Genomic DNA, 25,036 nt, shown 5'->3' with positions numbered 1-25,036 from the left:
ATTATACATTAATCAGGAACAAAAAAGAAAGATCTCCGGAAAGGGAAACAGATAACCCAGTCGTATGGATGCATTGGGACTATAGAAGTCGCGATAAACGGCAAAATGGGGAGCAATATTGAGGTGTAATCGTTGAACTGTGTATCCGAATACAAGTAACGTAGTAAAGAGAGAGGGAAACTATAATTCCACAAAAGGGAAGCGAAAGGACGAAAAAAAAATTCTCATCTATAAAATACCTTGCTGCCGTGTAATATAAAAGGAGAAAAGTATCTTGAACTCCTTCTGGAGGTATGTACTAATTCATGTAACTAATCTCTGTGAGTAGAAAAGCATAAAGTAAGACAGAGAGGTTGGAGAGGTCAGAAAAATGAAAGGAATAGGCATATCCTTCCTTTCATACATTAGCCACAGTTTAAAAACTCCTACCAGTCTAAAATCACGGTCTTTGTGCAAAGACTCTCAGAGATCTCGGATTTAGGTGGTTTCAAAGTCGGTACAGCCACACACACCACAGACAGACAGACAGACACACAGACAGACAGACATTTGTTTTATAGAGGCTCTTGCCATTCTCGATCTCTGAACTTTTAAATATATCTACAGTTTATCACCTGTTCCTGCGCTGGTGCTGTGAAAACCAATTCTAGCACGTTGTCAACCGCCGTAAAATGGCCGAAAAACGCCAAAAGCACATTAAATTGTTATAGACACCTTGCATACTCATCTTTACTTTAAAACCCATAATCAAGTCGTTTACACTGGTTCCTACGTTCGTGTTTTCGCAACGCACACTATCACGCGGCCACCGCCCAAAAAACTGGCGAAACAACCTGCCCAAAACTGGCGAAAAACCGCCAAAAGTCGATATAGCTGAATTTGCCATCTCTATAACATTTAGCGAATGTTGTCTTGTGGTTTATTTCAAAATGGAAGGATTTTTTTTTTTTTTTTTGTTCATCTATAATATATTGTTCTGTAATATGAAAGGAGAAAAGTATCTCGTACTCTTCTGGAGGCATGTACTAATTCATGTAACTAATTCTCTTTTACACGAAAACTTATATGTTTGGAAACCATTTACGTTGTTGACTCCCACACCAAGAACTTGGGAGTCTCAAAAGTTATTGAAATCGAACGAAGGGAAGGTACTGACGGTGTGTCCTCAACCATCAAGGGTTCAGTTATGGTTACTGAACCGGAAACTGAGGTAGACTGGACTTTAAGCAAAAAAAAAAAAAAAAAAATCAGGATTCTAATCGAATTCCAAGTTGGCAATTTTCATGAGAATATCAATGTATCTTATCAAATAAAAAAGAGAAATGGGAAATATAACTGTTTTTCTCATGTTTTCAGATGGAGAGAGATTAGTTGGTACCCCTGCCAGACGACAGGCTGTGACTAACTCTGCCAACACCTTCTATGCTACAAAACGTTTGATTGGAAGAAGATTTGATGACCCAGAGATCAAGAAGGACATGAAGAATTTGTCATACAAAATTGTTAGAGCCTCCAATGGAGATGCTTGGGTACAAGGTAAGAATATCAGGATATCAGAGGTGGTGGAAGTTTTGTGTCCAAACATATAGACTGTTGATCAATCAATAGCTGGTTGACTATGTGTGGAGATTGATCAATGTCAATCAATGGCTGGTTGACCATGTGTGGACATGGACACACCTTAAATACTTGTATATCACTAGAAATCTGCGGTTCAGGACAAGCCAATGGAGGAGTTGCAAATGGGTAAAAATTATTAATAAGTGGTCAATTCCTACGTAAAAAGTCGTGAAAAATCGAAATCTGAGGTCGAAACTCCGAAAAAGTAACTTTAAAAGGTCGAAAATTCAATTTTTAATTGCTGTTCTAATGAAAAAGTTCAAAGAGTTGTGACGTCAGATTTCACGTCAAACTGCGCAGAAACGCTTGCGCACAAACAAACGAAGCGGGAGTCATGGATTATGACGTTATTGCCTACGGGAGCGTATGCCGTGACGTCAAAGTTCACGATTTACCGGTATTTTTTAAATCGATTTATCTCGGGATCTAGGCTACGGGAGCGTATGCCGTGACGTCAAACTTCACGATTTACCGGTATTTTTTAAATCGATTTATCTCGGGATCTAGACCGTGACGTCAAAGAAAAGTCGTAAGAAAAGAAAAATTCCGTTGGTCCTCATTTTTCCTGCTCTATGACTTTGAAACATTACCCAAGTAAGCGCAACTGATCTATTATAATCTCGATGCTTGTTTTTACTTTTTAAGGTCTCGAGGAGCCAGACCGATATGTTCTCATGGGTAGTAGTCGTGCCAGTTTGGAAACTAATGCTACCGATGTACTGGGAGCCACCGCAGCAATGATGGAAATAGCCAAGATATTCGGCAACCTCAAGAAAAACAAAAGTAAGATATACTGAAACATGATTTTCCTTAGATATTATAGTGAGTTACAAGTTTTAGGATCTGACTCATTGACTGAGTAGTCCACTGAAAAGAGTCGTTCTTTAACTCACTCACGCTTTACTTTCCAGTCTGGGAGTTGAAGAGTGAGTTGCCTACTTTAGGATCTGACTCACCGAGTAGTCCATCGAAAAGAGTCGTTCTTTAACTCACTCTTTGCTTTCCAGTCTGGGCACCACGTAGATCTGTGTAGTTACACTGTAGTATGTACAGGGAGTAGAAGAGTGAGTTGCCTCTTTTAGGATTTGACTCATTGACTGATTAGTCCACTGAAAAGAGTCGTTCTATAACTCGCTCACTCTTTACTTTCCAGTTTGGGTGCCCCGTCGATCTGTGGTAGTAGTCAGTTGGGGTCTGGAAGGGGATGGACATTTTAATTCAGAGTCCTGGGCACAACAACATAGCCTTCTCATGAGGGAGAGAGCAGTGGCCTATCTCAGTGTGGAAAGAGCAGTCAAAGGTAAGAGTGCGTATATTTTTTTACCTATCTACTTAATTTTTTTCTATTTTAGATTCTTTATTTTAGGAAAATGGTATAGGAGTAAAGTCTGGCTGAGGGACTATAAACAGAGAGTAGATCAGCGTAACGCCGACCCCATCTGAACATGGGAAAAGGCGAAGAAGAAGAAGAAGAAGAAGAAGAAGAAGAAGAAGAAGAAGAAAATTTTAGGAAAATGGCCTTTTAACCAAAGCGTTTACATAATTATTGTAAACTCTATTTAAGGTTCGTTCTCGGAACGGCTGGCTTTCTCCTATCCTGTCTCCCTTCTCTCTTCGACTTCGGGACGATAAAGCCCTAGAAGTTACAGTTCCCTCTATCAAGCGTCAAAAAAAAATTGATTATAGTTTAATGTGTTCATAACCGACTAAAGAACTTGGGGGAAAAATGATACCTAGGGCAATCTCTACAATTCAACCTTCAGAGAATTTCGTTTCAAATTTGGCCGGGTGCCACTTCGAACCAGACGATTTAACGTCACACGCTTCCCGGGCCGGCCCTAATTTCGAATCTCGGTCGAGGTGAAAAATTTCGGATTTTTTCCGTCCCAATGAAGTAAGCACGCCTGTAAAGCAATAATGTAAAAGGAGTTTCCAGCTTTCCAGAGTAAAATGAAATTCTTATAGTACCTATCTAATCAGAGGGTCCTTTTTTGAAGACTTCTGAAAAGGGGACTTCGTCTATTAATTCCAATATTACTGTGTTCGCAGCGGACGGTCGACTCAGAGTGAATTGTGCTCCTATGCTCAAACAGACTGTGTTTGACACGGCCAAACTCATTCCGAACCCAAAGTCCTCGGAATTGAAAGCTGGCATCCATACCGTGCTGGATACGTGGAATAAAACACAGAAGAAGTTCGAAACCTATGAACCCAGGTGAATACTCCGTCAGTATAAGTTTCGACAATGACGTAGGTAGGTCCCGACAAAAATAATAATATCGATGTTACAACCTCGTCATTTTTCGCTACATTCAAGTATTAGGTGCCAGCCTAGTTAGCTTGGTTGGTAGCGCGTCAGCCTTGTATGCGCTAGGCCGCGGGTGCGATTCCCACCGGGACGGATTTTATCCTAAACAGATAATATTCGTTCTCGGAACGGCTGGCTTTCTGTCTTCCTTCTCTCTTCGATTTCGCTTGAGATGAACATTATCAGTGAACAATTTATTACTGGTACATTCAACATTTAATTCTATCCGCTAGATCATGTTCTAATGGAATTATTTCCTCTCTTGACTACCGTGCTGGATACGTGGAATAAAACGCAGAAGAAGTTCGAAACCTATGAACCCAGGTGAATATTCCGTCAGTATAAGTTTCGACAAAATACCGTGCTGGATACGTGGAATAAAACGCAGAAGAAGTTCGAAACCTATGAACCCAGGTGAATATTCCGTCAGTATAAGTTTCGACAATGACGTAGGTAGGTCCCGACAAAAATAATAATATCGATGTTACAACCTCGTCATTTTTCGCTACATTCAAGTATTAGGTGCCAGCCTAGTTAGCTTGGTTGGTAGCGCGTCAGCCTTGTATGTGCTAGGCCGCGGGTGCGATTCCCACCGGGACGGATTTTATCCTAAACAGATAATGCTCGTTCTCGGAACGGCTGGCTTTCTGTCTTCCTTCTCTCTTCGATTTCGCTTGAGATAAACATTATCAGTGAACAATTTATTGCTGGTACATTCAACATCTAATTCTATCCGCTAGATCATGTTCTAATCGAATTATTTCCTCTCTTGACCAGTATTGACTCAATCAGTGGAGAAGGGGACTATCAGATGTTTCTACATGAGCAAGGCATCCCAAGTTTGGACTTTGGATACGATGTAAGTACAGTCCGACCAACCTAATGAATTTTCAACGTTTTCATGAGCTATCATACATCATCGTCTGAAATATTCCATGTTATTTTGTTAGCTGTAAATTTTATTAGGTCGCGGGTTAGGAAACAGAGACCTTGTCTCGGGTTCAATCCCCAGCTATATCCAACTGATGAGTCCAAATAAGGACGAAACACGTGTCTTGGGCCGCTTAGTGATTTGGTCTGGTTTCGTTGTATAACTCATGTAGTGATTTAAACTATTTAAAGGATAAAAAAAAACTACCTAATAATTTCGTTCCGATTTTTTCCCCAGACAGTGGACGGTAGTCCGATTAGTGGCGTGTACAACAATGACTTCATAGATGCCAATTTCTCCCTACACCGGGCAGTGGCGGAGTTGTGGGCCATGCTAGTATGGTCGGTGGCAGATACACCCCGGTTACCGCTGGAGGTCACTAGATATGTGGAGTTCATAGAGAAATCCTACGCCATTATCAACCTCACGTATCGCGATCTCATTCAGAACCACACGCTACCCATTGGTGAGGAGAAAATATCTAAAATCTAAATTTCAAATTTTTTAAGGAGTTTTTTAAGAGAGAGAGGGAGAGAGAGAGATAGAGTCCGAAATCGAAGAGAGAATAAGGTCAGGATAGGAGAAAGCCAGTGTTTCCGAGAACAAACCTTATTTTTTTGGGATAAAGTTCGCCCCGGGCGGGGATCGAACCCGAGATCCAGCGCCTATAGGTGTAGTATTGATTGTAATAAATTATTTTTTGATTATTTAATTATTTTTTGTTATATTTTTTATTTTTCATTGTATATTCTTTTTACATTTATAATTTTATATTCTGTAATTTCTGTCATATTACTTTGTAAATATGTACTACTTGAACAAAAAATAAATAAATATAATCTTTGATTTCTTAAAAAAAAAAAAAAAAAAAAATCTCTATGTAAATAATATGAAAAACCTGTTTAGAGTTAACCCTCCCTGTAGTATTCACTATAGCATGGTTTATTAATTCGGGCCTAAAGTTCATTATCAAATATCAAATTCTGAATGACAAGCAAGGACTAACCATGCTTTCTTAATGATCTTCCCCCCCACAGAGCAGCTAGGTGGTGCCATCAAGGAGTTCATGGAGTCTGCCCTGTTCTTCACTCATGAGTTGAACGATGTGGATCAGACCGATATTCTGAGAATGAGAGTGGTCAATGATAAGTTGGTACAGCTGGAGAAAGTCATGCGATGTAACCATTATTCAGCCAAGATATCAATAAGGTAAAAAAAAAAAATCTTATAGTCAGTCACGACACGACAGCACGTCAAATGTTGACATAGTGGGACTTTTTAGACTTTTTTAAAGAGGTTTGATAGAGGAAACTGTAACTGCTGAGGCTTTAATCGTCCCGAAATCAAAGAGAGCAGGAATACAGGATAGGAGAAAGCTAGCCATTCCGAGAACAAACATCCTTTCAGGATAAATTCCGCCCGCGGATCGAGCCCGCGGCCTAGCGTTCACAAAGCAGACGCGCTACCAACCAAGCTGGCCAGGTAATTTTCAGAGACAGTACTGTGTTAAGATCTCTCTTTCCGCGTATTATAAATTACCTCTTATTCTCTCCCTCAAGACACGCTGTACTCTCAGAAGGGCCTCTACTGAATGGCTACGGATTTGGTATCCTGCAGGAATTGCTACGAGATTTCAACCTCCTCTCTGACGATGCCACTCGGTCTAAGATCATTCAGCACATCAGTATCCTGTCTAGATGCTTCCAGGTTAGTTTGCTATGGTCAAGTATCTGATAATATTAGGAGGTCATGGGTTCAAATCCCAGCCAAGGCATGGACATTTACCCTGTTGTTATAATAGTAGAAATCGCTTACTCCTGGGGTCAAAGGGACTCCTTAATTAGTGAATTTTTTTTTCTAAGAATTTTGATAGAGGTAACTGTAACTGCTAAGGTCTTATTGTCCCAAAAACGAAGAGAGAAGGAAGACAGGATAGGAGAAAGCCAGCCGTTCCCAGAACGAATTTTATTTGTTGAGAATAATATCGGACTCGAGCGGGAATCGAACCCGCGACCTAGAATAATTTGAACTAAAGGAAATTGCTAAAATATGTTTGTACGTAGGTAGGTATGTTGTGTAGGTATTATTCTCCTTCTATTTTGTTTTATTGGTATTGCCAATGAAGCCCCATACACCCCCCAGATCAACCTCAGCTATACGCTAAACGACTGTCATACATAAGACTCTATTACTGTTATTTATTTTCCAGGATGCTGCCCTGCTGATCATGAATGTGGTCTACTCGCTGACTGGAGAAAAGATATCCTCACTCTCTGAGCTGGATCAGAAAACCATGCAGATGCAATTTGATAGGACCCCCAATTTATTAGAAAAGTAACACATAGGTACTTGGGCCTTTTTAGAGATTTTTTTTTTTTTTGCCACAACTTCTGAATGGTTTGTCTGATTTTGATGAAATTTTGAAAACGTGTTTAACACCTGAAGGACATTTATTTATTGGATTTTGGGCTTAAAAAAGGTTCTTATGGGGCTTCTGAGGGCCCCTTTTTTCAGTGAGTTCTACAGCTCATTGCACCACTCCTGAAAACTGGAGAATTTGTTTATGAACAACGAAAAATGGAACTACACATTTTTATTCTGAATAATACAATTTGAGTTTTTTATTTCCATTTTTCACATATTTACATTATCCTCATGAGTGGGTAGATACATCCTGAGGCCTGTTTTATATTCCACTTCTCCCTTTCTTTTAATTTTAATTATTGGAAATTTCCAATTAATTACACCTAACTAAGAATTTCATTTCACTTATGTATCTACTTACTTAAAATGATTGTAGGTATGTAGGGTAGGTACTTAAAACATAGAACAGATAAAAATGATTAGGTTGTAACATTTACAATATCTCTAACCGTTTAGTCGATATAGCTGAAAACCGCCAAAAAGCGGTCAAAACCCGCCAAAAAGCGGTCAAAAAACCGCCAACCGCAGCACCTATGTCAACCAAACGTTTTGTGTTGCATCCTTGTCACATTTGTGAACTACATACCAAATTTCAAGTTTCTAGCTTATACCGTTCCCGAGATATTGTTAAATTACACCGAAAACCGCCAAAAAGCGGTAAAATGCCGCCAACTGTTGCACCGATCTTAACCAAAAGTTTCGTGTCGCGTCCTTGTCACATTTGACATCTATATACCAAATTTCAAGTCTCTAGCTCTTACCGTTCTCGAGATATTTTGTTTACAGACAGACAGACACACAGACAGACAGACAGACACCACACACACGGACCAATGGCTGAAACTTTGGATTTAGGCTCTAGAGACCTCAAAACGTGTTTTGGCACTAAAATCTGACCATCAAAAATTTGACCCGATTACATTACTTTCCTTCCTATAGGATAAGGAAAGTAAAAAGACTGGAGAGTTGGAGAGACAGAATGAAAAGAAAGATGAGTGTCTCTTAATCAATGTACTTAATCATGTATGGAGGTCTTCTCAAGTTCTATGAAAAGAGGAAAATATAATGTCTCGTTCCATAATATCTACTTAAAAAAAAAGGAAGGGAAGGGAAAACCTTAATATAAAGGGAGAGAGAAATGATGCAATGAACATAAGCCTATGTGTCAAGTGCTAATGTGGAGTTAGGGGGTAAGCTGGCAAATAGCCTGAGATATCCATGGGTTAGTAGGTATGCTGACCCCATAGACAAAGGGAAAGGCTATTTAAGTATATCCTTGGTTTAGAAGAAAGAACATTAATATTTAAGGACACAGTGTTTAACACATACATTGTAAAATTTATTACACTCAATTTAATTATAGCTTGCTTATAAAATGAGATGGTAGGTACAACAACAGAAGCTATTTAAGTATATCCTTGGTTTAGAAGAAAGAACATTAATATTTAAGGACACAGTGTTTAACACATACATTGTAAAATTTATTACACACAATTTAAGTAATTATAGCTGGCTTATAAAATGAGATGGTAGGTACAACAACAGAAGAGAAATTATATGAAAAAAGTATGTATGTACTTATTGCTGATATAAAATTAAAATGAATATTTATAAGAAAGACAGAGGACACCTAGGACTGGGATGTTCTAAGTTAGAACACATCCATGAAAGGAAATGCTGCTTTCTCTGGCTGCATCAGGTCAATGAAGAAACATGCGGTTCCAGCCAAACCTTCATATAAACTAAATGGAGCATCAGGCATACGGGCATTCCTTTTGAAATCATCAGACAGCATAAAATTGGCAAACAAATAGGCTTTGTGCAAATATTGTTCATCTTTAGTCAAACGGTACAACAGTAGAAATGCATAGCCATTTCCAGAAACCCCATGACAGATGCCAGGTCCTTTCTTCAGCAACCCTTTCTCCCATATTACCTCACCACATTTGATGCATGAGTTCAGGTATTTCTCCTCTCCCCAGAACAGATATGCCTTTGCCATGAGATAGATAACTCCAGGAGCACCATGACACCAGTGTACAAGCTCATTAGCTGCAGATTTAGCATCTGTTGGGGAGTAAAGCTCCTTGAGATCTGCTGGAAAGTTACCATTAGGCATCTGGAGTTTGAGTAGGAAATCAACTGTTTCCTTAATATCTTTCTCTATGTCTGGGTTGGACTTTACATAATTCTTTTCGCACAACAGCACTTGAAGGATACCAGATAAACCATGACAAGCTCCAAGATATTCTGTTCCATAATAATGATACATGAGTGGGCACCGGAGATTGTTAGCTTGAGAATAAGATCTTCCGGATAATATGAGGGCATTACAGATAGCTGTTCTATCTTCTAAACTCATGATTTGTCTTCCTAGTTGCCTTTCTGCCCAGATGATGCCAGCCAAATATCCTGCTCGTCCAACAAGAAACTCATCTCCACCAAACTTGACATAATCTATTGCTTTGATATGAGTAGCTAGTTTGGTGTACATGTCAAAATGACACTGAGATCTCTCCTTGTCTCCTACTGCATTGTAGAACACTCCTAATACTGCATGAATCCCTGCATCACCACATAGGAAGGCACTGTAGTCTGTAATACATCTGTGTTTCTTTGTGGCCAGCACATTCTTCAAATTGTCTAGGTATCTTCTGGCTTTCAGATAATAAGTAGGTGCTTCAGAGGCATAGATGGGAGATTGAGCAACATACCATAACATGTAGCCAACTCCCAAGTTCCCAGTGTACATTGTATGATCAATCTTGTGTTTTGTAATGTCTGCATTAGCATCCACATTGATTAACACAGACTGAATAATTTTGTCAGCTTCCTCTTTCCAAACAGTAAAGTTTTCTACCAAGCTTCCACCTTTATTTAAATCTAACCGATTAATGAAATGTCGAGTATTTGCATCACCCATTGTTTGACTTGAACTATAAAGGATAGATTCTGCACACTTATGCAAAACCCTGACAGGGGTAAACTTACATGTATTATTGAACCTGCTTCCTGTTAGAACCTTTAAAATATGCACTTTTTAGCTTTTTGAACTGCAAGTGTTGAAATTTTAAAAATTAAAATTGGAATTTCGAAGTTCGAACTTTTTTCAAAAGATTTGTAAACCGATCTACGAGAAGTTATCAAAAATAAACAATTTTTCTTTACAGGGAGAACAGTCAGGGGCTCTCAAACTTGACCAAAAGTTGAGTTACCGAAGCGGTCTTTTATTCTCAACTGATGTTAATTGAAAGGTACCTGTTACTGTTACCTGTTTTTATGGACATCAATACCTAGCTTGAATCACAATTTTTCTTTACAGGGAGAACAGTCAGGGGCTCTCAAACTTGACCAAAAGTTGAGTTACCGAAGCGGTCTTTTATTCTCAACTGAAGTTAATTGAAAGGTACCTGTTACTGTTACCTGTTTTTATGAACATCAATACCTAGCTTGAATTATAAATAGGTAAAAACTGATAACAGAAAGTATGATAAAATAACAAAACCTTTTGCTACTGCATTGACCGCACCGGACTTCTTATCAATAAAATTTGAATTCTCGCGCCTTGATTTGTTTACATTTTTTCGATCTTTCTAGAAAATTTTGAGGTTATTTTTGGATATCTTCTTTATCAAAAATGTTCCAACTCCAAAAATATGCAGCTATGGAAAATTAAAAATATTACAAAATAGTTTAATTTGCTTTTATTGTTCAAATTATACTAAAAAAAAGTCCTGAAAAGTAAATTATTATTTTATTTCACAACTAAAAAAAGTTTAGTCGCAGATTGACTTTAGCACATTGTGAAGGTCATTTGAGCACCATTACATCAGCCTGAATTTTTCTCGATTTCAGTTTAGTCGCAGATTGACTTTAGCACATTGTGAAGGTCATTTGAGCACCATTACATCAGCCTGAATTTTTCTCGATTTCAAAAAAAAAATTCGAAATCAAAGTTCGATCGCACGTGAAGGAGATTCCCAAGAAAGTCCGTGAACTTTCATTTGTCTAACTTCTATTTGTGTCTTTGAAGTGTTTCAAACAACAAACAAGTGAAAATGTTGAAGATCGCACAGTTCGCCGGGAAAAGAGTTGTAGACTCTACCTACCTTTCGCCGAACATTTCTAGCTCCCAAAATTTCAGTGTGCTCCTCCGAAAGGTAAGTTCCGGTTCTAGAAGTCCTTTGAAAGTTCAACTTTAAGTAGCTTGAATTTTCAGTATATTGGTCTAGATGAGAGCATGTCAATAGATTCTATATCACGTTATTACCATGTGAATGTATCACCTTGTCAATCTTGTGTAACTACCTACCCAACACACCTCATGATTCCCATGTACCTAGGTACCTACCTACTTTTCAAAATCATTAGTATCGTGTTGAAAGTACCTCCTGCACACACTTTTGAAGACCTAGTTGAGGACCAAAATCATCTAAACTTTTCATTAAATAATTGAGTATTTAATGGTGCAACACCCTACCTAGTTAGGTACTTGACCGCTACTTCCCATATACCTAGGTACCTACCTAGCTACCTACATTTCAAAATCATTAATATCGTGTTGAAAGTACCTCCTGCACACACTTTTGAAGACCTAGTTGAGGACCAAAATCATCTAAATTTTTCATTAAATTGGGTATTTAATGGTGCATCACCCTCTACCTAGTTGGGTGCTTGACCACTACTAGTGTCCATGTAGTCTCATTAAAATTAACCCCATGCTTTTCAAGTAGGTATCTGCACTTGTGCTTAAATGAGCACTAATTTTACACCAACTTGCAAACCCTAGGATTAATATTTCATCATCTACCTACATGTACATTATACATGGAATTGAGATATCTAGCTATCGATTAAAATTAACTCCATGCTTTTCAAGTATCTGCACTTGTGCTTAAATGAGCACTAATTTTACACCAACTTGCAAACCCTAGGATTAAGTATTATTTTATCATCTACATGTACATTATACATGGAATTGAGATACATAGCTATCAAAATCTCAGTAATTAGGCACTTGATTATATAATAGGTAACCTGTGTCCTTAGCTCAGCATTGAAGTTAATGTGCTCTTCTGCACATTAAAAAAAAAAAAAGAAAAATGTTGAAGATTTGATTAATAAAGTTAAAAACGGACATATAAGTAGAACTTACACAGATTTTTTTTTATTTTTTTCTTACAGAGTCCAGGTTCACTCTACAGTCAGAATGAGAGTCTTCAAGCAAGATACAAGTAAGTTATGTGTTCATGTTAGACACCTAGGTAATGTATTTATCTGTTACCTTCAGAGTAGGTACCTACTTTCTACTTACTAAGTGTTAGAATAAATAGATTTGAATGATATTTTTACCCAAGTATCAAAATTCATAACATAAATACCTACTCAAAATGAAAATAAAAACATCTGATGCAATTATACCTACTGATACCACTGACCAAACATCACTGTACAAAGGAAACTACCTACAGTTATCAGTATGTTTGATTGGTTTCACTATCTCAATTTCAGGTCAGATGGAGTCAAAGGCCAAGTCATTGGTATTGACTTGGGAACTACCAACTCCTGTGTGGCAGTCATGGAAGGAAAGCAAGCCAAAGTTATTGAAAACTCCGAGGGTTCAAGAACCACACCCTCAGTTGTTGCATTTACCAAAGGTTTGTATTTTCAAAAGCATTTCTTCATAATTAAAATAAGGAATGACAGACAGAAAAAAAAAAGATACAGAAAAAAGATATACTTTAAGTAGCTTGAATTTTCAGTATATTGGTCTAGATGAGAGCATGTCAATAGATTCTATATCACGTTATTACCATGTGAATGTATTACCTTGTCAATCTTGTGTAACTACCTACCTAACACACCTCATGATTCCCATGTACCTAGGTACCTACCTACATCAGCATCTAGGACAGACTCCGTCAACCAAGATTCAGTTATTAGGATACCATCAAGAGCGCATGTTGATGTTTTAAGATAGAAGTCTGATACTTTAGTATTGAGCCCTCTAACATTCTGGTAAAGCATGATTAGGTAGGTATGTACCTATTTAAGTATATCCTTGGTTTAGAAGAAAGAACATTAATATTTAAGGACACAGTGTTTAACACATAGGTACATTGTAAAATTTATTACACACAATTTAATTATAGCTTGCTTATAAAATGAGATGGTAGGTACAACAACAGAAAGACTAATTACAAATTAAAAAAAAAAAAAAAAAAAACAGGATTCTAACTGAATTCCAAGTTAGCAATTTTCATGAGAATATCAATGTACCTTATCAAATAAAAAAGAGAAATGGGAAATATAACTGTTTTTCTCATAATTTCAGATGGAGAGAGATTAGTTGGTACCCCTGCCAGACGACAGGCTGTGACTAATTCTGCCAACACCTTCTACGCTACAAAACGTTTGATTGGAAGAAGATTTGATGACCCAGAGATCAAGAAGGACATGAAGAATTTGTCGTACAAAATTGTTAGAGCCTCCAATGGAGATGCTTGGGTACAAGGTAAGAATATCAGGATATCAGAGGTGGTGGAAGTTTCAAGTTGTGTCCAAACATATAGACTGTTGATCAATCAATAGCTGGTTGATGAGATCAAGAAGGACATGAAGAATTTGTCGTACAAAATTGTTAGAGCCTCCAATGGAGATGCTTGGGTACAAGGTAAGAATATCAGGACATCAGAGGTGGTGGAAGTTTCAAGTTGTGTCCAAACATATAGACTGTTGATCAATCAATAGCTGGTCAACTAGGTATGTGTGGAAATTGATCAATGTCAATCAATGGCTGGTTGACCATGTGTGGACATGGACACACCTTAAATACTTGTATATCACTAGAAAACCTCCTGTTATAATTATGTAGATACCTAATGATATGATGAAAGAGCATGATGCAACACTGAGACAATATGAATAAGCTCTTAGTACTTCTACTTTATTCACTTGTAGCTTGTACAATTTATAACACTATACAACTTGGTTTTCCCACAAACTTTTATCTTGTAGGTAAGTAGCTTGAAAAAAATAGAAAGTAAAAATGTCAATATTAGTGTGACAGATGGAATACCCCCCCCCCTTCTTGGTGTAATAATGTGAAAATAATTTCAATTAACTGATCATATATCTACATACATAGGATAATACTCTCTTCTGCTCTCTCCTCAGGCTCTGATGAGAAGGTCTACTCGCCAAGTCAAATCGGTGCGTTTGTTCTCATGAAAATGAAAGAAACGTCCGAGGCTTTCCTCAACACAAGTGTCAAAAACGCCGTCATTACCGTTCCCGCCTATTTCAACGATTCGCAACGACAGGCCACCAAAGATGCCGGTCAAATTGCCGGCCTCAATGTACTTCGAGTTATAAACGAGCCGACAGCCGCCGCCCTGGCCTATGGAATGGATAAGACTGACGATAAAGTGTGAGTTTTTTTTCCTTTTTTTCATCCCAGGCGGGAATCGAACCCGCGATCTAGCACTTACAAGGTAGGCGCGCTACCCCCCAAGCTAAACGTCCGTTCCCAATTTGTCGCGAGTTTCACACGATTTTTTTCCGAACGCCAAGTGTGAACGGGCCTTAACTGGTAAAGAATCAAAAGGCAGTTGGATCTATCAGGAACAGCGAGAGGTACCCTTTCATTGGTACGTCGAGAACGATTAATATGAATGACATTAGAAAAGTTTCTTGTTCTATTTGATCTATAAGGGATGAGACTTTCAGGTTCACAATATACTGAGTCAATATAATGTTATATTGACTATAATGTTATATCACAATATAATGTTATTTGTAGTACAACTTATGTGATTTGAAGAATTAGCACCTCTCACCGGTCCATGATAATCCCCATTATTAGAGGTCCCTGCCATAAGCATAGGTATATTAGAACTAGAGAAAATAATATTATTACGTGAAACATGAAATGAGCTTCCGTTTGTTAAACTGAGAGCTGTAGGTAGATTAGGTAAGACTAGATTTAAGTAAACATTATCACAGGTATTGTAAGTAGTATCACAGTAAGTATTATTAAGATAGATATTACTATTATTGAGATTTGAATGTCTATTCAATGATTGCCTATCCACATTTGTTAAACTGAGAGCTGTAGGTAGATTAGGTAAGACTAGATTTAAGTAAACATTATCACAGGTATTGTAAGTAGTATCACAGTAAGAATTATTAAGATAGATATTACTATTATTGAGATTTGAATGTCTATTCAATGATTGCCTATCCACTGAATGTTCATTCATAAAGGGAGGGTGATAATCAGAAGAAGGTTGGGTGAGGGGAGGGTGATAAACAGAAGAAGTTTGGGCGGGGGGAGGGTGATAAACAGAAGAAGGTTGGGTGAGGGGAGGGTGATAAACAGAAGAAGGTTGGGCGGGGGAAGGGTGATAATTAGAGATAGGTTGAGTATCAATAGTTCTCAAGAAAAAGCAAACTGCTATTGTTACTATCATTATTATTTACCGAAGTGTTAGCTTGAGTATTTATGTCAGCTGCTGCTGGTTCAGAGTTAGTGAAGTCTAGCAGGGATTCTCCTAGCAATAGAGGGGGGCAAGTAATATCTAGGATAAGTTTATCACAAAAAACAGAAGGTTGACCTGACAGATTACCTAACTCAGGCATTAAAATAGAACGTTTGTTTTGACTAGTTAGATACAAAGAATTAGAAATTTTGTTGCAAAGATGTTGTTTGCCAGGCTTGTTAAAATGGAGCCCATGTCTAGTATACATCCCACGATTCAGAAAAAAGTTACAGTCAAAATAATGGTAACTATAAACATGACTTCGACTCATAATGTATAGGTTGGTCGCAAATATATTGGTGTTGTGTTTTTTCTTGGTATCAAAACGGTACGGGATACTGGAGAAGATAAGGTTAGTAGACTGAGCGAGGGTACTCAGCCTTTGGAACTCATGCTCGAGACGGTCCGGTGACAGAAGTGGAACATCATTTGTGCCCGCCAGGACGAACACAATGTTGAAATTCTTCGCAAGTGATGGCAGGTCATTGAGAACAGAAGAGAGGGAGGCCCCAGGTAGAGTGTGGGACAAGACAGAGTAGTGAGGTAGCAACCTTTGCAAAATTTCGCCAAAGTCACGGGTCATACTGTCTCCACAAACCAGTAGGTAAGGATTCCGGGTATCATGATCATGAGTATCAGGTGGTGGTAAAGCAGGGGAGGGTTCAGGAGGAGTGTGCTCGTGCTCAAGATTTAGCTCAGGAACAGAAAGTACCGGCGCTGGAGCGGAAGAGTTTGCAAGTAGCTCATCACACAGTTGTTTTGTGGACTTCAGTTCTTCCTCAATAGATTTCAGGCGCTGAATTAGGTCTGCATTCAGTTGTTTCAGAGCATCAATCTCCTTAGCCATCTTGGAACTAGTAGGTGTAGGTAAGGGTATTTTAGATCCAGTAGCCGTCTTGGAACTAGTAGGTACCATCCTGGAACCAGTGGGTGTAGGTAAAGGTGAACTTGACAAAGTAGAAGAGTAAGAGGGCCTTTTTGATCCAGAGCCAGAGCTAGAGCCTGATGTTTGGGTCTTAGCTAATGAGCCTGAAGTTTTGGTCTTAGCTGATGGGCCTTTAACTGTAGCATTTTTCTTTTTGTTGGGTTTGCTTTGCTCTACAGGGGCTTTAGGTAGAGAGGGTCTCTTGTTCACTCCATGGGTAGATCGGCCCTGGGCTTGACGTCTTGTCATCATTGTGTCAATAAGGTAAAATAAAACAAAAATATGAAATGGTAGATTGATTTAAGTTAGATACGATAGATAGGTATAGGTACGTTATACGTTAGGTACTTGTTATAAACGAATGAAAGCCAAGTGAATAGAATAGAAATGAAATGATTATACAGGTACTTATAACAGTTACATCACACACAATATACACAGATATAGATTTAGGCAGTAGTAACGTGGATTTATTAAAAAATATTTAAGAAGTGCGTTACACAGGAGCGAAAAATTTCACACTAATAATAGAAAAATAGAGAAAATTATTTTACACACAACAGTAAAAAGATAAAATGAGAATAAAATACACACAATTTGAATTATTAAAAAGAAAGAAAAAATATCACGAACACGAACTATACCTCATAACTAGACAACTAGATAACTTGAGGTTCCCGGAAATTCACTTAGATGATGTCTGAGGTAATCTCATCTGTCAACTCTCCTCTGTTCACAGTATCGCTGTATACGATCTGGGTGGTGGTACATTCGATGTGTCCGTACTTGAGATTCAGAAGGGCGTGTTCGAAGTGAAATCCACCAATGGTGACACTCTGCTGGGTGGAGAAGGTAGGGGGAGAAGAAAAATGAGCTAGAGAAGTAGGTACAGGTGAGGAGCCAGACGTAGTAGGTAGAGGGGGAGGAGAAGAAGAAGAAAAGGTAGGTAGAGGAGGGGACGAAGAAGAGGAGGTAGGTAGAGGGGGAGGAGGAGGAGGAGGAGAAGAGGGTGGAGAAGATTTCGACAACACTCTGGTAGACTTCCTCGTGGCAGAGTTCAAACGAGACCAAGGTAATTTTGTAACTTGAAATGATAATTTATTTAAAGGATTGTGTGAATCCAAGACCTGGGTGAGAAAAATTTATTAGGACACGAGGTACACAACAGGGCTGCCTGGAAGAGACACAAGAAATAGGTACCAACCCAATGGGTGGAGAAGATTTCGACAACACTCTGGTAGACTTCCTCGTGGCAGAGTTCAAACGAGACCAAGGTAATTTTGTAACTTGAAATGATGATTTATTTAAAGGATTGTGTGAATCAAGACCTGGGTGAGAAAAATTTATTAGGACACGAGGTACACAACAGGGCTGCCTGGAAGAGACACAAGAAATACCAACCCTATTTAATTAGGAAAAGGCTAGGAAGAAGAAGTAATGATACCTACTTTACCTATTTATTTTTGTAATAACAATCTTACAATACATGTTAAATAATCCACAGTTTGATAATAAATGACTAATGGTGGATTTCACCAATGACTTAATGAGAGATTTCACTAAACTAATGGGATCATTAACCTGTGTATCTGTGGATCAGTAACCTAACCATGGATGACCACTACACCACCTGCCCCGGTGGTGTAGTGGTCAAGACGCTTTCCTGGTAAACAGGAGGGCGTGGGTTCAATCCCAGCCTAGGTATAGAATTTTATCCTCAGTATAATTTGAGAATTTGAACACAATAATAGTAGTAGCCTACTGCTGGAGTAAAAGGACTTTTCAGTCATATACGAGCAGTATAAATAAGCACTATTATTATTCTTATTATATTTCACAGGTCTGGACATTAGGAAGGTCCCAGCCTAGGTATGGAATTTTATCCTCAGTATAATTTGAGAATTTGACCACAATAATAGTAGTAGCCTACTGCTGGGGTAAAAGGACTTTTCATTCATAAACAAGCAGTATAAATAAGCACTATTATTATTCTTATTATATTTCACAGGTCTGGATATTAGGAAGGACCAAATGGCTATGCAGAGACTGAAGGAGGCAGCGGAGAAGGCCAAGATAGAGCTGTCTTCGTCTGTGCAGACGGATATCAACTTGCCCTATCTGACCATGGATGCGGGCGGTCCCAAGCATATGAACTTGAAGGTAATTTTTGTAGAGATAGGGACTTATTCCATCAGTAGGAAGGAATTTTTCAGAAGAGACTAACAAGAAACGTCAACCCTATTTAAGTTGGAAAAGGCTAGAAAGAAGAACAAGAAGCATGAGAAGTTCTGAAGTCTGCATCATTTCAGATTTATGTCTCCTAGTTCGTCGATGATATAATGCAATTTGAATAATTCTGAATGAGTCAATATTTACTTATTACATTAATGAAACCCTCAGATCAAGCCCCTTGTAAAATAAACTAATAAAATGATGTATATACCTATGTCCAGAGTTCAATATTTAAGTAGTTCATTTTACACTGTTGCTCCCTGTTGTCTGATCTATTTTTATCAAGTAATCATTTTGGTTTCTTCCTCCTGTTGCTCCTGTTTTCTGAATTTTATCAAGTAATCATTCAGATTTATGTCTCCTAGTTCGTCGATGATATAATGCAATTTGAATAATTCTGAATGAGTCAATATTTACTTATTACATTAATGAAAACCACACATGGCCTTGATGCTTAGCGTGTAAATAAATAAATAAATAAACATTAATGAAACCCTCAGATCAAGCCCCTTGTAAAATAAACTAATAAAATGATGTAATATATACCTATGTCTAGAGTTCAATATTTAAATAGTTCATTTTACACTGTTGCTCCCTGTTGTCTGATCTATTTTTATCAAGTAATCATTTTGCTTTCTTCCTCCTGTTGCTCCCTGTTTTCTGAATTTCATCAAGTAATCATTTTGATTTCTAGTTGACACGATCCAAGTTCGAGAGTTTGGTGGGTGACCTGATCAAGAAGACAGTTAACCCATGTCAGAAAGCTCTGCAAGATGCTGACTGTAAGAATTCCGACATTGGAGAAGTTCTGCTGGTCGGAGGAATGACTAGAATGCCCAAGGTAATATTGCCTGTTCAAATTAAGCCGAGTCCATACTTGTGTTGGAAATGTATAACATTATACATATGTAGTCAGACATTTCCAACGCCCGTAACTTAAAGCTATAGTATTAAGCAGTACATCAAACAAATGCAGATTGGTCGATCACAGCGACCGAGTCATATTTATTCCACACATTTAAAAAAAAGTTTACAAAGAAAACATTTTAAAACACATAAAGTACTTGTGACCACGCGACCATAATTTTTCCAACTAGCCAAATTATTCAGTGTAACGTTTGCTTTGTCTCCAGGTGCAATCCACAGTGCAGGAGATATTCGGCAAGGTGCCATCCCGTGCTGTCAATCCAGACGAGGCTGTGGCAATAGGAGCCGCCGTACAGGGTGGTGTGTTAGCCGGTGACGTCACTGATGTACTCCTGTTGGACGTGACACCTCTGTCACTCGGTATAGAAACTCTGGGCGGAGTCTTCACCAGACTTATCACGAGGAACACGACTATCCCTACTAAGAAATCTCAGGTAAGAAACCAGTCTTCTTCTTTTTCTTCGCCTTTTCGCGTGTACAGACGGGTTCGGCGTTTTTCGTCAGCCTCTCAATCAGCCCTAACTAGGGTGATTGCATTGGGCTGACATTTGGTTTTAGTTTAAAAAAAATTACGCCCTTTGCACACAACCTTTGTTATTTCTACAGGGTGGTGTGTTAGCCGGTGACGTCACTGATGTACTCCTGTTGGACGTGACACCTCTGTCACTCGGTATAGAAACTCTGGGCGGCGTTTTCACCAGACTTATCACGAGGAACACGACTATCCCTACAAAGAAATCTCAGGTAAGAAACCAGTCTTCTTCTTTTTCTTCGCCTTTTCCCGTGTACAGACGGGGTCGGCGTTTTTCGTCAGCCTCTCAATCAGCCCTAACTAGGGTGATTGCATTGGGCTGACATTTGGTTTTAGTTCAAAAAAAAATACGCCCTTTGCACACAACCTTTGTTATTTCTTCAGCAAGGGAAATTCAGGCTGGTGTACTCCCTGTTTAAAGTCCCCCAGCCAGCCTATACGGTAAGAACCCAGTAGCTTGAGTTAACTTCAGTGGCTGAGTGGTTAAGAGAGCGGACTCTTAAACCGGATGTGCTTGGTTCTAACCCCTGTCCAGACTTTTTTTCTACTGAAGATGTGTATGAAATTTCTTCAAAGTTGGGTCAACCGTTCGAGTCTCTCCCCTTCTTCCATATCTTTATATTCGGGACTTTTGTCATGATGCTTTCTATATTTCGTCTCCTAGTATCACAATGTGTGAACTACCTATGAGGAAAACCTTGTTCACTGAACACTAGTCCCAGTTCAAAAGATACGTAAATTAGACTTAAAAGATGGTAACAAAAATAATAAATTGTTTGAAGACCAATTTTTATCTTACCCTTAGATTAGTAGAGTATTCCTATGGACAGGATTTGGTCATGATGTTTTTTGTATTTCGTCTCCTAGAATAATAAATTGTTTGAAGACCAATTTTTATCTTACCCTTAGATTAGTAGAGTATTCCTATGGACAGGATTTGGTCATGATGTTTTCTATATTTCGTCTCCTAATATCACAATTGTGAACTATGAGGAAATCCTTATTCACTGAACACAAGTCCTAGTCCAAATAAAAGAGAATTTTTAATTCTATTTGAACAGAAAAATAAAGTCAGGGTCAGAGGAAATCCTTATTCACTGAACACAAGTCCTAGTCCAAATAAAAGAGAATTTTTAATTCTATTTGAACAGAAAAATAAAGTCAGGGTGTCTACCAGACTGGAAAACCGGGAATTGTCAGGGAATTTCACGGAGACTGGAAAAGTCAGGGAATTTCTCAAAAAATTGACAAAAATCCAAAAAAGTCAGGGAATTTTTCAAAGGCAAAAAAAAAATAATAATAATAATAAAAAAAAGAATTTTCGGTCCATAAAAAAAGTATGCAACCTTGAAGGGGCAACTCATATTTTCTCGAAAAAAATTCGCCTTTTCAGAAGAGACTAACAAGAAACGTCAACCCTATTTAAGTTGGAAAAGGCTAGAAAGAAGAACAAGAAGCATGAGAAGTTCTGAAGTCATTTCAGATACTCGTCTTGTATGTACTTGTAATGAATTTGATGGCACATTCGTTCTCTTTTGACAAAATTTTTGATGGCAAATTCGGCTGTATGTCGTAAATTATTGGTGTAAAAAAAGTGGATATAACTTTCGATTTTTTTTGATATTGGCTTGTTACAAGCGCATATTTCGTGAACCTTCATTCCTAGAACCCTTACATGTACACCGATTGATTTCTCGTGAAAAGTTACATTGGAAAGACTCCTTGGTCATCTTAAATAGGTACTCTAATGGAAACTCTTGTTGGAAAAAAAAATATGTTGAAATATTTGGAGATATCACAGAGAGGAGAGAGGGAGCAGAGAGAACCTTCCAGTCTGAAAGCAGAAGAGAGAATGAGCTCTGACAAAAATCTAGGTCTGAAGAAACCTCCCCTTGATCCCCTACTACCAAAAACCATGTAAGGGGTCAGGGGAAATGTAGGGGGTTGAGGGGAAGATTCTCCTACATTTTGACCATAGGTTTGAAGTTCGGAATTAATTTACTCATTTCCCCTTCATTTTCATAAGCGGAAGGTCCTCATCGATTCTTCTGTGATAAGTCACCTATTCGCGGTTTGCTCGCGGTATCCGCGGTTTGTTCGCGGTATTCGCGGTTTGTTCGCGGTATTCGCGGATTGTTCGCGGTATTCGCGGTTTGTTCGCGGTATCCGCGGTTTGTTCGCGGTATCCGCGGATTGTTCACGGTATCCGCGGTTGTTCGCGGTATCCGCAGTTTGTTCGCGGTATCCGCGGTTTGTTCGCGGTATCCGCGGATTGTTCACGGTATCCGCGGTTGTTCGCGGTATCCGCAGTTTGTTCGCGGTATCCGCGGTTTGTTCAAAATGCGGCGCAGTTATTTCATGTGCAAATGGAGGACTTAAGCCCTTACCCTAGTGGGATGAAAAAAGATTGGAGAATTAATGTTGAACAGGCTTGGGTACATTACTGGAAGAAAAAAAAAAAAATCTGTTGTGACGCAATGGGAATAGAGTGGAAAATCGTGGAAAATCTTGAAAAAGTAGACTGGAAATTTGGAAAAAAAAAAGACTGGAAAACCGAGAAAAGTCAGGGAATTTTATTTTTCCATTTTGGTAGACACCCTGAAAGTATTCTATTAATCAATTCTATTCTATCTACTCTATTAATATATTCTATTCTGCCTTAGGTATTCTCAACAGCAGCGGACGGTCAGACCCAGGTAGAAATCAAAGTACACCAGGGAGAGAGAGAAATGGCAGCTGATAACAAACTGCTCGGACAATTCACACTGGTTGGAATTCCTCCTGCACCGCGAGGTGTACCACAGATTGGTGAGTAAACCCGTAACCCACAGATTAGTGAGTAATCCCGTAACCTAATACTAACCCACAGATTAGTGAGTAATCCCCTAACCCACAGATTAGTGAGTAATCCCGTAACCTAATACTAACCCACAGATTGGTGAGTAATCCCCTAACCCACAGATTAGTGAGTCCCTATCCCTACTCCGTAACCCACAAACCCGAACTATAATACTAACCCACAGATTGGTGAGTAATCCCCTAACCCACAGATTAGTGAGTCCCTACCCCTACTCCGTAACCCACAAACCCGAACTTTTAGTCCCTGGGTCTCCTTCCTTCTCTAGAAATGCTCAGTTTAGGCCTGTGTTCTTATGCTTTCTAGGTGTTGTGGTTCTCGAGATAGAGCGATCAGTGTGTGAACTATGAAATGTGAAATGTGAACTGTGAAATGTGAATGAGTGAGTGGATCTTGTTCTTATAATATAAGATTATAGAAGAAAAACGTTTAGAAAACCTTCCACAGACAGTATACGAGTAATATGTCCCTGGTTTTCAATTTTCCTATAGTAACTGTATCCGTAGTTTCCTTGGTTTCAAGTTGAGCTGCTTCTGTGGTGACATATTCTCTATTGTTGCCAGAGGTATTTCCTTGTGTAATGTTTTCCACGTTATCTTTCTGTTTTGGAGGTATGGTTCCCAAATACCCTTTAGTATTTCCCGTATGTCCTCTGGTAACATCCGTACGAATTCCTTCCACGCTACTCGTCGTTTCATTGCTGCTCTCTCGTTTTTCTCACGAGTAATAGGTGCTGTGATGCTGGATTTTAAACTGAATTCTCCCTTGTTTTTCAGAGGTGACATTTGACATCGATGCTAACGGTATTGTGCACGTGTCAGCTCGGGACAAAGGTACTGGCAAGGAACAACAGATTGTCATTCAGTCGTCAGGCGGTCTGAGTAAGGATGAGATCGAGAACATGGTGAAGAACGCTGAACAGTACGCCACCGAAGATAAGGTAGGAATTGAATGTCTCAAACCATTTTTTAAAGAGGTTTGATAGACGGAACTGTAACTGCTAAGGTCTGTCTTATTGTCCCGAAATCGAAGACAGGAGGAAGTCAAGATAGAAGAAGCCGGCCGTTCCGAAAACGAACATTATCCATTCAGGATAAAATCCGCCCAGGGCAATTGAACCCGCGGCCGAGGGCGTTCAAGGCAGGCGAGCTACTCTATAAGCTAAGTAGGCAGCTGGCATAATTATAATAAGATGCATTTGTGATGTTTATTTTGCTCTCTCTAATAATTATGTTATGGTCTGTTTTGATTTACAGGTGAAGCGAGACCGTGTGGAAGCTCTGAATCAAGCCGAAAGCATTGTGCACGACACCGAGTCCAAGATGGAAGAGTTCAAAGCACAGCTCCCTGCCGAAGAGGTGAGTGAGCAATAAATAAAGTAATCCGATGGAAGTTGGAATAAGTTTTGGAATTATTGTAATGCCGAAAGCATTGTGCACGACACCGAGTCCAAGATGGAAGAGTTCAAAGCACAGCTCCCTGCCGAAGAGGTGAGTGAGCAATAAATAAATTAATCCAATGGAAGTTGGAATAAGTTTTGGAATTATTGTAATACGAGTGCAAATTTTCCGGTCTCTGAGGAAAAGGAATTTTAATTGTGTTAAGCGTAAATGCTTGTCACAAATGTCGTTCCCCGCTTAAATTTTATTTTACGCTAAATTTTATGACTTTTCTTCGACTCGAACCACCAACCTCCAGATCCAGAGTCCACCGCGTTAACCACTGAAGTTGGTTGGAAGT

The 25,036-nt window shown here is 38.8% G+C and overlaps 4 protein-coding genes across 11 annotated transcripts in view; 2 read left to right on the top strand and 2 right to left on the bottom strand.

Annotated features, from left to right (window-relative positions):
* Positions 1 to 25,036, top strand: part of LOC103513529 (heat shock 70 kDa protein cognate 5) — a 35,833-nt gene that overhangs the window by 8,605 nt on the left and 2,192 nt on the right. For 3 of the 7 annotated variants that reach the window (XM_026826694.1, XM_026826698.1, XM_026826697.1), the window contains exons 1-13: positions 11,187 to 11,443; positions 12,468 to 12,517; positions 12,795 to 12,940; positions 13,618 to 13,797; positions 14,460 to 14,712; positions 17,488 to 17,600; positions 17,767 to 17,820; positions 18,757 to 18,908; positions 19,675 to 19,821; positions 20,114 to 20,341; positions 23,103 to 23,247; positions 24,073 to 24,236; positions 24,553 to 24,654. In XM_026826694.1, the coding sequence (XP_026682495.1) occupies positions 11,342 to 11,443; positions 12,468 to 12,517; positions 12,795 to 12,940; positions 13,618 to 13,797; positions 14,460 to 14,712; positions 17,488 to 17,600; positions 17,767 to 17,820; positions 18,757 to 18,908; positions 19,675 to 19,821; positions 20,114 to 20,341; positions 23,103 to 23,247; positions 24,073 to 24,236; positions 24,553 to 24,654 (1,836 nt within the window). In that variant the 5' untranslated portion in view covers positions 11,187 to 11,341. Of the gene's footprint in view, positions 1 to 1,356; positions 1,537 to 11,185; positions 11,444 to 12,467; positions 12,518 to 12,794; positions 12,941 to 13,617; positions 13,798 to 13,884; positions 13,957 to 14,459; positions 14,713 to 17,487; positions 17,601 to 17,766; positions 17,821 to 17,968; positions 18,023 to 18,756; positions 18,909 to 19,674; positions 19,822 to 20,113; positions 20,342 to 20,517; positions 20,652 to 23,102; positions 23,248 to 24,072; positions 24,237 to 24,552; positions 24,655 to 25,036 lie in introns of those variants that run through there. The other 4 variants (XM_026826696.1, XM_026826699.1, XM_017445860.2 and 1 more) reach the window with 4 other exon arrangements.
* LOC103513527 (N-acetylated-alpha-linked acidic dipeptidase 2-like) lies at positions 1,719 to 7,437 on the top strand. Of its 2 annotated transcripts, none has more exons than XM_026826703.1 (9): positions 1,719 to 1,746; positions 2,266 to 2,403; positions 2,774 to 2,920; positions 3,670 to 3,835; positions 4,706 to 4,787; positions 5,097 to 5,325; positions 5,897 to 6,068; positions 6,419 to 6,566; positions 7,069 to 7,437. In XM_026826703.1, the coding sequence occupies exons 1-9, from the start codon at positions 1,728 to 1,730 to the stop codon at positions 7,195 to 7,197; spliced, it is 1,230 nt and encodes a 409-aa protein (XP_026682504.1). In that variant the 5' UTR covers positions 1,719 to 1,727; the 3' UTR covers positions 7,198 to 7,437. The 2 variants fall into 2 exon arrangements, with proteins under 2 accessions (XP_026682504.1, XP_026682503.1); XM_026826702.1 differs by having other exon boundaries at positions 2,774 to 2,926.
* LOC103513528 (lanC-like protein 3 homolog) lies at positions 8,791 to 10,428 on the bottom strand. Its single transcript, XM_008478366.3, has one exon. It carries the CDS (start codon positions 10,204 to 10,206, stop codon positions 8,935 to 8,937), a length of 1,272 nt encoding a protein of 423 aa, XP_008476588.1. The 5' UTR covers positions 10,207 to 10,428; the 3' UTR covers positions 8,791 to 8,934.
* Positions 15,677 to 16,928, bottom strand: LOC113469190. Its single transcript, XM_026826704.1, has one exon. The coding sequence runs from the start codon at positions 16,737 to 16,739 to the stop codon at positions 15,711 to 15,713; it is 1,029 nt and encodes a 342-aa protein (XP_026682505.1). The 5' UTR covers positions 16,740 to 16,928; the 3' UTR covers positions 15,677 to 15,710.

The sequence above is a fragment of the Diaphorina citri genome, unplaced genomic scaffold, assembly GCF_000475195.1.
Source record: "Diaphorina citri unplaced genomic scaffold, Diaci psyllid genome assembly version 1.1 scaffold982, whole genome shotgun sequence".
NCBI classification, from domain to species: domain Eukaryota; kingdom Metazoa; phylum Arthropoda; class Insecta; order Hemiptera; family Psyllidae; genus Diaphorina; species Diaphorina citri.
Note: the sequence above shows the minus strand (reverse complement) of the source record. Positions and strands in the feature narration are given on the sequence as shown.

What these genes read in the sequence shown, in the direction of transcription:
- LOC103513527 (XM_026826702.1), top strand. An exon ending in TTCGAAACCTATGAACCCAG is followed by an intron (nt 3,836 to 4,705) that starts GTGAATACTCCG and finishes TCTCTTGACCAG; the next exon opens with TATTGACTCAATCAGTGGAG. An exon ending in GTTTGGACTTTGGATACGAT is followed by an intron (nt 4,788 to 5,096) that starts GTAAGTACAGTC and finishes TTTTTTCCCCAG; the next exon opens with ACAGTGGACGGTAGTCCGAT.
- LOC103513528 (XM_008478366.3), bottom strand. Translation starts at nt 10,206, where the DNA reads ATGGGTGATGCAAATACTCGACATTTCATTAATCGGTTAGATTTAAAT.
- LOC113469190 (XM_026826704.1), bottom strand. Translation starts at nt 16,739, where the DNA reads ATGGTACCTACTAGTTCCAAGACGGCTACTGGATCTAAAATACCCTTA.